Here is a 12388-nt window from a genome sequence, read left to right on the forward strand (position 1 = left end):
CCACCCTCCTCTAGCTTATCTCTCCATGCTTCAGGCTCTCTGCCTTTATTCCTGATGAAGGGCTTTTGCCCGAAACGTCGATTTTGCTGCTCCTCGGATGCTGCCTGAACCATGTTCTTCCAGCACCACTGATCCAGAATCTGGTTTCCAGCATCTGCAGTCATTGTTTTTACCATAAAGAAGTAGCCTGCCTACATATCTTGATATTTTTAATCAATGTGTTTAGATATAGTATGGCACACCACTGGGAACAGGTGGGACTTAAACCCCAGATGTAGGGTTACTATCATTGTGTCAAAAATGCCCTTGTGTCATTTTTCTGGCCTGACGTTGCAGACGTCAATTCCTAGTATTCCAAGTACTGACCTAGTTATGTTCAGCTAATTAAGCACGGGCTGTCTAGAAGGTGATCTCTTTGATGGTACTGTGAAGATACAAATCTACCCATGGATAAATAATAGAAATTAACAGTACCCAAATATTAATTTTCAAAGTTAATTATACTAATTCTTATAAAGTTTTCTATATTTTTGATTCTATCAGTACTGTTCGCCTCAATGATAAGTGCTAACCTAAATTCTACACATTTTCCAAAGCAGCACATTTCAGTAATATGAGAGGCTGATCTTGTTCAGGTTTCCTGCCTGGATAACCCCAGTCAAGACCAAAGAAATGTGTCTTCCGTTATAAATAAGGTTATGAATGTAAGCAAAGAATTCAGTAGCTACTGCTTTAATTAATCTCCTACAATTTAGTTATCTCCCTCCCTTCCGTCTCCCACTTTTAGGGTTTCCTTCACCATTATTTAACAATCAAGCAATGATAAATGGCTTGATTCAGGAACTGGAAATGTCCCATAGGAGGCAAATTAAGAGTGGGTCAGGATGTATTTTTTTTGTCGGTTAAAGCACAAGAAGGCACTTGAACAGGTGATGGCAATAATTTGCAACTGAGCCATAGAGATCAGAGTAGGGGCAATTTCCAACCCATGTTTAATTAGCTGAACAAAACTAGGTCAGTACTTGGATCACTACGAATTGACATCTGCAACATCAGGCTGGAAAAAAATACACAAGGGCATTTTTAACACAATGATAGTAACTCTACATATGGGTTTAAGTCCCACCTATTCCCAGAGGTGTGTCATACTATATCTAAACATATTTGATTTAAAATATCAGGATGTGTTGGTAGGCCACTTCTTTATGACCATTATCTAGAGCAAAGTGCATGCGTCTGGCTTTAGGATGAGTTAATGGTCTAGACCACCTTCTGCCCCAAGTGTAACAGAACCTTTGGTAGCTGCAATGGTTTGTATAGTCACTTATGGATTCACCTTAAGGGTGGAAAAGAGTCATCCTTGTCTGTGAGAGACTGCCAATGATTGACAGACTGACTGTATCACCGAAGTACTCAGAATGTATAGCACCTGCTGGAATCATACCAGCTCAAAAGACAAAGAAAAGAAAATTTGGGAAGAATAAAGTAATTGAAAGAAACCAGAGCTTTGTTCTGTCAAGCCAACTCTCTCTACAGACTTTGACATCCATTTGACCTCCTGCAAGACAGTCTCGAATTATTGCTCCCTGATTTCCCACGTGTTCAATGCTCCAGGAAGTCATTTCATTGCTTCACCTTTCAACCACGCTCCACTGCTCTCCAGAATCATCCCCACCCTCCCTGCATTTCAGCCATCCCTCAGCAGTTCAGAAACCTTGTGCAATTCATCATTCAGTAAACTCGGTATATGTCGATTCCTCTTCGCAACATGGTTTTTGCTGAGCTCCATTGTTTAATCTTAGCTATTGTTGCTAAAATTCTGTTATAGTCTGCAGGAAAACATGTTTTTCTAAGTATTAGTTCTTACCTTCCGAGCAATGGATTAGAACAGAGCCAGAAATTATGAAGAGAACGAATTTTATACATCTCCATGAGTTTTGGAGAGCAATGCTAAAACCAGTCTAACTTAGTTTGTGGTCTGTTCATATTTCTTTCTGTTGTACATCAGATCCTAGTCAGAAATTGAGCAGGCAAAGCTGGTAGGAGTTTGCAAAAGCCACAAAGAAGTGTCCACTGACATTGGAGTAAAGTCAAACCATTGGTATTTCTGTAAACAGTCAATGGAGAGGCAACCATGTGTTTGCCATCAACCACTGTTTCACAATATAAAATGCCTTTACTCCCTATGGCTCATTGCATTATTACATCAACACTTTGAATCATTGGGTGCTGTCCTGTTATTAAAAACAATTTTATGTTTTTCCATGGGGCTTAATGTATTAGGACAGAAATTTACTGGAAATATAGTTATACAACAGAATTTCTGTTAATTTACCATGTATAAATTACATTAAATACTGCATAAGCCAAATATAGATAAACTGTGCATGTCTCAAGTAAAATCAATAGACATTCTTTATGATGTAATAGTCTAGTTATTTTAAACTTGCCTGGTCCATAAAACATAATTACCATTCACTGGAGTATTGTACAACCACATAATGAGTGCTATTTGTAAATTTTGCTTGTTCTAATGCACATTTATTAATCCCCAATGAAAGGTAAAAGTAAGGAACATTGTTTACATATTAAAATTGCATATTAGTTCAAAGTAACAGATTAATGAAGCCAATCTGAAAGTATTACGTACTGTGGAACTGATGACTGTTAGTATCTTTTTGGGGTTAAGTATAATTCCAATCCTGCTAAGCTACTTTTGCTAGTTTTTATACTGATTGCAGCACTGTCAATACAGAATTCTTTTAAGAAGATTTACATTTAAAATAAGCTATAACTTATTTCAAACTCAGTAAGTAAGGTGAGGGAAATAATACTAAATAAGGGACTGTCTCTTTAATACTGTGCCTTTACAGTCCAATTTAACAACTAATTTACTTCAAATACTGAATTAATATGAATCAATTCATTATTACATTTAGTGTATATTAATGTAAAAACCAATTCATCCAAATCTTTAAAAACCTAATGACATAGACTGCATTCTGAATGGTTTCTTTATCACCTGACGATTATTATATGTCATTGCTCGTTATATTTCAACTAATGATAAATGGTGATTAAAGTACACATTACTCAATTTGTGACAGCATCCATTACCATTTTGTGTTTAATTAGCTTGTTTCTTAAGACTTAATGTGTCTTGGATCGTTTTTACTCATAGCAGCAATTTGGTGCTCTTTGGATCCATTTTAATGCAAGCTTATTGTTTTGGCTAACCTTTCAAATGCTTAACATCATGTTATATCATATCAGATAAGCTTTACGATCATCCCTGTGCCAATTCCTCCTGTAGTTCAATGCAACACAATCCAAACTGAAAAGATTCATGGTAACTCAATGATGCATTGTATTTTGAAGTGCAGATCTATTTACAAAGTTGGCAATAAAAACATTGTTTAATGTGTCATCTTAAGGAACATATTGGAATAAAATTGTTGAAATTAAACATTTTGGCTGATTGTACACTGGTGACTACAGACAAAATATAAAGCCTATTATCATTTCATGGTTCTCATCTATAGTTAATAGTTTAGAAGTTGGATTGTGCTTGGAAAATTGGCACCCAATGAGTGTAACAAAACAATGCCAGATAATATTGCCACAGATATCATGCAATAAATGTGTTGTCTGCTAATGTTAATCCAGGAATACAGCCAATGCCACCCACATTATACACTTGCTGCATACCTTTCTGGTGGGGGTTTGGGATGAGTGTGATAATCAGGCATCTACAATACTACTGAAAGGCAGCGAGCACCTCTTGAAGAGGAGGCAGCATGGACCCAGAAACAATCTACTGAACAAATGCTTAAAGTAAGAAGTAAGAGGGCTTCAAGGACCACAGATGGACTGGAACTTTCATAAATGTGGCACCCAAAGGGGAGAAAGTATTCCAGATACTTCCTGTATCATGGGTAGAGATTATATGTCCTGGGTCACTTGGGCACACACAGAGGAAAACATTCAAACTCATCCCCCATGACCAATTATACATATTGAAACTGTTGATGTTTTTAGCTAAGCCCAAGACTTAACAGAAGGTTGTCTTGATGTGTTCATACCTCTGCATTCAAACTGGCATAAAAATAAAGAACGTAACACCATTTTTAAAAAGATCCTGCGCTTATATATTTCCTTCACCTTTATTACTCAGATTATAGTAGGTTACAGGTCATTTCAAATATAAATGTTCTTGCATGAACTGTTTATTTATGGTGTTGCAATCTTGACCAAATTAACAAAAATAACTTTGCAGGTTTGGAATGATACCTTGTTTATATTATAAAGCATGTATTTGCACAATAACTGGACATCTCAAAGTGCTTTACAGATAATCAAGTACATTTGAAATGCTGTCATTGTTACAATGCAGAGAACATACAATTTGATAAACAGGAACTTAATCATGGTCAGAATTTTGATGTCGATTTCAGAGTAGCTGTTGGCCAGCCTACTGATAATAACCCCTCCACTCCTTCACAATAGTACCATGGGATCTCTTATATTCATCAAAGCAGGGGGTTGGGCTTTGATTTTGCATCTCATCTGAAAGACAGCACCCCATGCAGAGGAGTATTAACCTTAATTTTGATTCTCAGGCCCTGGAGTAGGACTTGAACCTGGAGCCAAGCAAATCAGAGGCATGAGTGCTACTCAGTGGGCAATGGCTAATACTCCATATGATATAAAGAAAGGTTGAGATAGGCTAATTGAACAGAGAGTAGGATTGAATAGGGAGCTTTGGTGCTTTGTATGGTTCAGAACCATATGATTAAAGCATTAAGCATCAGGAACCTTTAACTTTTACTTTGTTAAATTTAGCACTTTGTAACATTTAGTAATTAAGGCTGTTGGTTTGTGTTGACTTGAGGTATTAAATAACTCCAGTACGTTTCAACAGAATTATAACATTGCTGAGATTTTTATAACACTTTGAGTAAAATCACAGCACAGGATACTGTGAAACCATAGCTTTTCATGTTTCTCTCAGATATGATCTCCCTTTTCCATGAAATCTTTTGGAGAACATCAATAGCTTTTAGGGAGCAGCTTTATTTGTTAGCTAGTTACTGTGAATTCTTGCACAATTCAGACACATCTGTTTGAATACAATTAGTGCTATTCCACCCAATCTACCAGTAACAATGTGTACATCAATATTAGAAACAGAGGTGGAAGTCTGACTTTAGTTTAAGAGCTAGCAATGACTAAAGCCAAAGCTTAACACTGACAGAGTTAATGTAAACCCTTTCGTTGCATGATTTTTCAGCATTATTAAAATGCTTTGGAATCACTTTCTACAATTCTATCTATATTATGTGGACTGATTTAGTTATATCGACTGTATGCTCTGCCTCACAGTCAGTATGTCTGTATATATTTTAGAGGCATACTCATCATATCATCATCGTATCATAATGTTATGGAATAGACCAAACCTCCTCAAAATGTTCAGAACGTAGTCTAGACCCTACCATTTTATTATTTTAAAAGTATATGTAAGGTGTTGGGGTCCAGATGTAATTTGACTATCAAACCAACAGATTTACAGAAAAACACACTTTATCTGTCCACTATAGTTAAAAACGAAAAAAAGAAGGAATTGGAATAATTTAGTTCTACAGGAAAACTTGGCACCTCTGCCCTTAAAACCTCTCCTCAAAACAAAAGGACAAAATACACCTCTTAAAGCCACAGTATCATTACAATTTCATTTGATCAGGTGATAAAGATCTCATACTCTGTCTTACACTAGGTATCACCTGAAACATGATAAGCTACAGGATATGTGTTGTTCTTTGTAATCTGAAAGCTAACTGTTAGCCCAGACACTGATGTGCCTGTGATTGTAAAGTTTGGACAAAATAGCTAGCTATAAGAAATATTTGTTGAATTCTTTAGTACTGCAATATCCATATTGAATTTATTATGTTATGGTGATAATATAAGCTTTACTGTATCAGAAAATACTCAGTAACCATTCAACTTCTAGGGCATGAGAAATGTTTAAAGAAGGTGAACTTGAGTAACTGGGACAGAACTTGGACGTAGACTTTGCAATGCAATCTTTCTGCTTGATTTTCTCTCTATCAGATATTGCAGCTTGTAGAGTTGACAGATCTATACTGTTGTCTGAATTCTATCCATCTGAGCCCTAAAGTTATCACCACAGAAAATATGCAGCTGATTGTGTGTTAAACATATACCTCACTTGCTTTCACTTCAAATATGTAACATGTATAAAATGATTAGACTCATTATCTGTTGTAACTATTCAGGTTTGAGCATACTCGCAGTACTTTGGCTTGTGTCCATCGCAAAGACCCGCTTCTACAATCAAGCCTCTTATCCCTAGGAAGCAAAATATGACATTGTTTAACCTGCAGCTCATTATTCCTTAGAGCTCTTTCATCTGATTAGGTACACAATGGAAATAATACAAGTTTTTACAATGTTTTATTCTAGCTGCTGGAGAAACTGATATGATATAGGTTATTGAAAATGGTAGGGAAACTATTCCAATTTGGAAAGTCTTACTTTGAAATTAGCAAAACGCTCTAAATGAATTATTTCCTAGCAAACCACATCTGCTAAGTGACCCTGCAAAAATCACCTCATTCTGCAGTTTTATGTTCACTTATTTGAAATGTGACATCTTCTTGTGACTTACAATTCCAACCAATATTCCAAATAAATATTGAGCTCCGTGTTCAAGTTAAGTACATTGTAGTTATTTCCTCTAATGTATACTGTGTGGATAACAGTAATTTAAATTAGTATGCTCCTGTCAATTGTCCTTGTATTTTGTTTTAGACTGGCACCATGCTAGGCTGAAGTTTACTTCATAACCACCATGCTAGTTAAATGCTATACATGAGTAAGCATGATATCTGAGCTGAAAATGTGTTGCTGGAAAAGCGCAGCAGGTCAGGCAGCATCCAAGGAACAGGAGAATCAAGGTTTCGGGCATAAGCCCTTCTTCAGGACTTATGCCCAAACTCCTGCAGCATGATATCTGGCTGCAGGAGTTCACTAGAAAGCTGCTGAACTGCACGTGGTCTGCTTTTTGTGATGTTTTCCAATTAATTAAGAAGTCAAATGTTATTACCCTTGCGTTGGCTGGCCTATGGTATGGAAGATATAACCCTCTGTTAAACTTATCAGTTGAAAACTACAGGATTTTTAAGTCCACCAACCATACTTAGAAATTTACATAATAACTAAATTAGTATACCAGCAGCAAATTCTAGGCTTCAATGTCATCTGTACGAGTGTGTAATGTAAACAAGAAAATTTTACAGATAGTTCTTTTTTTATGTTGCCTGCCCTGCATAAATTTTTTTTTGAGTATTTTATTTTTAGGGCTTGTTTCTTCAAATAACATTGGCATTTCCACTTTAACATCATGATTTCTGAGAGATGTGAGCAGGGAAAGGTTTGGGTTTTGCAAGCCGCGATGCAGTTTGGGTACAAAGATGTCCTGGTTACAAGACCCAACTTGTTGTTGGGGACAGAAATCTAGCTTTGTTAACTTATACCTCTTAAAGGTGACCCCTCACTATCTACCCACCCCCATCCTCATCATACATCCCTGCAACTCTTTACGTCCCCTCATATCCCCAATGTATCCGCCACACCAACTTTCTACGATGTATAGACATCAGGTTGTCATTGAAATGGGCTTGAAAAAATTCCAATAATTTAATGAAGTTGTCATTCAAATGCATCACATACTGGAAAATAGAGATTATTCAGAAACACCATTCAGAAACAATAAATGTGCTCAAATGATCAATCTGTTCATTTACAACATCAACAGCAGAAGATGATTTAACAACCTAATATAGATGCCAAATGAACTTCAGACAAAAACTGTGCAGAGATATGTGGATAATTTAAATTTGTAACTCAACCAAGCATTCATAATGGGCTCAGCTATCAAAATCATGACCAAGAAATGTAAAATCTGTTATTATATTGTTCTCGTTTGATTATGTGTGGGAGTGGGTTGATAACGATTGCAGGAGGCTTAGTCTATTGGTAAACATCACCTTTTATTCAACATATCTATTTATAGAACAAATGTTCACCTGAGGCTTGTAGAGAGAACGATCTTCCTCTAGTCATGACTTCATATGATCTTACATCACTTCTCATGATGATGTTGACTATCTTATTAGCATTCACATTAACCCTTTACATCACATGAACAATTGACTGTATTGAAACTGAAAGCCAGATGGTGTTTTTAAGCGATACCCAATCTTGTCTCGGAGCAGGTGGCTGCTTTTATTTTCTCTAAGTGAAAATTGCTACAAGTTTTATCCTTCAGTTTAAGGGCTCAATGCATGTAAATCCATTGAGATTATCATGCTGGGGACTCCGTGTTTCTTCAGTTTGAATGTATAAATACACTTGTTCTATTTTCACACTGTGTGAAATCCCTAATTCAATTCAAAAATATTTGAATGACCTTGCTACAAAAAGAATGCTGGTCAATGTAATGGCAAACTTATCTTTTCAAATGGAGCCCTATGGTGAGTCACTGCTTTGATACACAGCTTCATTACAGTTCAGCACTTTATAGTGGAATCTGAAATTTGTTCAATATTTAACTCTTATCTGTTGGAATAGTCCTGGCATGTCCGCAGACTTCCTCTAGTAGTCATACACCTCAAATGTGACGGCTGTTTTTTGAGTTTCCAAAATCAGCACATGAAGAAACAAAGGGATGAAGGGAATTCAAAGTTTCTACAGGGATTGCAATAACAAACCCGACCTCAGAAGAATAGTGTGCACAGTCAAGACCTTTCCAATCTATCCAAAGGCCATAGAATGACAGCATGTGGTCAGCAATGCATTGCAAATTTGAAATCAGTGCAATAAGACCCAAGCCTGCTCCCATCAGATGACAGTCCAGCTCTTAAATGAGTCAAACCCTGCCTGGTCAGTGAGTTATGTAACTAAAAGTCGGACAACAGAACTGGTTGTCTCCTCTGTATAATTAGAAAGAACAGTAATTTGAAATGAGAATGTTAAGTGTTCAAAGTCTAGCATCAGCAAGTTCCACTTTTCAATTTTGACTTGGAGTGTGTGTGTATATATTTTCGATCCTAATCAAAAATCTTTGGCATAGTTAGAGAAAAGAATTCCAATTCAGCAATAAAAATGAAAGAAAATACATTTAACTAAGAAAACTTCAAATCAATCATAATCATGTCAAATACCTACACAATTATGGAATTCGGGATAGACTACAGAACAGTTATTTTGAAGAATAATTAGTTAGCGACATGCTTTCTGCTTTCATCACATTGCTGCAGATTTTCCTCCATTAAGTAGTTTACCAATTCCCTTTTGAAGGCTACTGTTGACTGGAGGCAGTCAAGTTATGAATATCAAATCCTAACCATGTATTGCGTAAGATATTTCCTCATGCTGCCTATGATTCTTTTGCCAAGTGGTTTAATCCTGTGCTCTCTGGTTATTGACACTTAAACCATTGGAAATAGTTTCTCTTTTTGTTCATTCTATCCACTCTTTACTTTCTTAAACATCTCTATCAAATCTTCTCTTAACATTATTCTGCTCTCAGGAGAATAACTCTCAGTTCTCCAGTTTTTCCAGGTAATTGTGATTCCTCATCCCTGGAACTATTACCATAAATGGCTGTGTACCTCTGCCAAAGCCTTTATGTTTTGGCTTAAGATGGGTGTTCCAAATTGGCCACAATATTCTAGCTGGGAGGGGATCGATGTTTCATTTGAGTATGGCCTAGCATTCTGGCTTTGGTATGTAAGAGCCTAGGGTCCCATATGTTTTATTAATTGCTCTGTTCACTTATCCCAAGAAGGTTTATATAAAAAGTGAATGTGCCGGGTTTAAAATGTTCACACCAGCATGGTTTACATATCACATTGTTACTTCATCAGCTTATTGAGCTTTTTTCACAAGATTACAGCTCAACATACGACACAAATGTGCATCATTGATTTCTAAAATGACGCCCTGATACAGATATAACATAAGGAACAAGCCAATTTATTCACTTAATGCAACCGTAGTTGACTGATGATTTACTAATGCCTTATCATTGTTTCGCACTCAGTTGCCCGAACTTCTGAATGTTTTATATGATACCGGTCCTGGATGTGTCAAGGTATATCTAGAGTGGGTATAATTGAAATGAGCTATATGTGACACCTTTAAGAATGATGATAAAAATGTCAATTAGGGTGTTTAAAAAATCATTGTGATGTTTTCAGCCACAACCATTGAACTCTCACTGAATTGTACATTTTGTTGAACAGTTGATGAAGATAGTAAATGAACAGTGTCCAAACATCACTAGGATATATAACATTGGCAAAAGCTATCAGGGAATGAAATTGTACGCAATCGAGATCTCTGATAATCCAGGAGTGCATGAAGTTGGTAAGATATCTATCTATAAAATCGCAGACTATCCTTCTTCTCATTTTTCTTCTTCATCTCATTTTTCTGTAAGAATCTCATTAATTTTCTAAGATAAAAACTTTATTTACAACAATTTACATTCACCCATAAACATATAGTCTTCTAATGAAATACCTGAGATATACTGAAGTATCCATCTAAAAATTATGCTCATGAAACAAACTTTTAAAAAATATTGAAGTACATACCGTGGCTAGTTTCTGGACTGAAACTAGGATTTTTCACTGTTTCATAAATGAGGCCAAATCTGAAATGTCAGCAGTCAGACCTCCATTCCTGATACTGCTTGACATTGGTTCCCATCATCTCACTAGGTCTTGTTTATCACCAGCCAGCTTATGCAGTCAGCAATTATGATAATTGTTCTTTCAGTAGGGGACACCAAAGGAGAGAAAGCCCGAAGCGAGGAACTATCGTACCTGAACCCAACCTGAAATTCTGTGTCTTATGATCCTGCCTCACTAGCGACCTGATGAAGAGCAGCACTCCAAAACCTAGTACTTCCAAATAAACCTGTTGGACTATAACCTGGTGGCATGTGATTTTTTAACTTTTTCCACCCCATTCCACTGGTACCTCCATATCAATTTGAAATAGGCAGCACAATCTGAACATCTGAATAGAGTAGGCACTGAACTAGTGAGCTGCATTTAACTAATTCATCCCAGTGCAGCTCGCCAATTGAGATCTGACGAATTCTAATGCCATGTTAGCTTGCAGAATGGTCCTGCAAGTAGGACCAAAGGCAAGAGGTAGATGAGGAGTGGATGGCAGTGTGCTGCTGAATGAGGAGGAACACTTATAGTCTCACTGGCTGCATTGAAACCATGTAACATTTTCCTTACTCATTTTTAAAGGTATTCCTTTTGAGGCCCACAACTAGAAGACCTGAAGTAACAAGATGGATTATAACTTGTTTCATTGTACACCTTCACACTCAATAGCCCAGTCAGTATTACAAAAATAAAATGATAGGGCTCAGAATGCCTCCTTCTGCCTCATTAGCATGTGATTGTCCACTTCACTGGGTGGAAGCCAACTCTGTTTTCCTTGGAAATAGCAAAAAAGTCAGCATATAATGGACCTGTGACTCTGGGTAGTGTCCCTACTTTGAATTAGATTACTTACAGTGTGGAAAGAGGCCCTTCGGCCCAACAAGTCCACACCGACCCGCCGAAGCGCAACCCACCCATACCCCTATATTTACCCCTTACCTAACACTACGGGCAATTTAGCATGGCCAATTCACCTGACCTGCACATCTTTGTGACTGTGGGAGGAAACCGGAGCACCCGGAGGAAACCCACGCAGACATGGGGAGAATGTGCAAACTCCACACAGTCAGTCACCTGAGGCGGGAATTGAACCCGGGTCTCGGGCGCTGTGAGGCAGCAGTGCTAGCCACCGTGCCGCCCACACACTTCTGGCTCAAAAGGTCTGATTCAACTCCCAACTGCCTGGAAGGATATCACAATATGTCCAAACAGGTTGATTAAAAATAATTAAAGTGGGCTAACTTCTGGAGGGTCAATTGTACAATTTCTGTTTTCCTGAGCTCAGTTCTGGAAAAATAGGAATTAGAGTCAGACAGTCATAGACGTATACAGTACAAAAACAGACCCTTTGGTCCAACTCGTCCATGCCAAACTGATATCCTGTATAAATTTTTCCCATTTGCCAGCATTTAGCCCATATACCTCTAAACCCTTCCTATTCATATACCTATCCAGATGCCTTTTAAATGTTGTAATTGTAACAGCTTCCACCACTTCATAGGCAGCTCATTCCATATACGCACCACATACATGAAAATGTTGCCCCTTATGTCCCTTTTGTATCTTTCCCCTCTCACTTTAAACCTACTCCCTCTAGTTTTGGACTCGCCCACCCC

The 12388-nt window shown here is 37.3% G+C and overlaps 1 protein-coding gene across 1 annotated transcript in view; it reads left to right on the plus strand.

The window, feature by feature from the left end:
• cpxm2 (carboxypeptidase X (M14 family), member 2) overlaps positions 1-12388 on the plus strand; it is a 182325-nt gene that overhangs the window by 118476 nt on the left and 51461 nt on the right. The window contains exon 8 of the mRNA XM_043712660.1: positions 10332-10455. Coding sequence (XP_043568595.1) covers positions 10332-10455 — 124 coding nt within the window. The remainder of the gene's footprint in view (positions 1-10331; positions 10456-12388) is intronic.

Source organism: Chiloscyllium plagiosum, chromosome 22 (genome assembly GCF_004010195.1).
Source record: "Chiloscyllium plagiosum isolate BGI_BamShark_2017 chromosome 22, ASM401019v2, whole genome shotgun sequence".
Lineage (NCBI taxonomy): Eukaryota > Metazoa > Chordata > Chondrichthyes > Orectolobiformes > Hemiscylliidae > Chiloscyllium > Chiloscyllium plagiosum.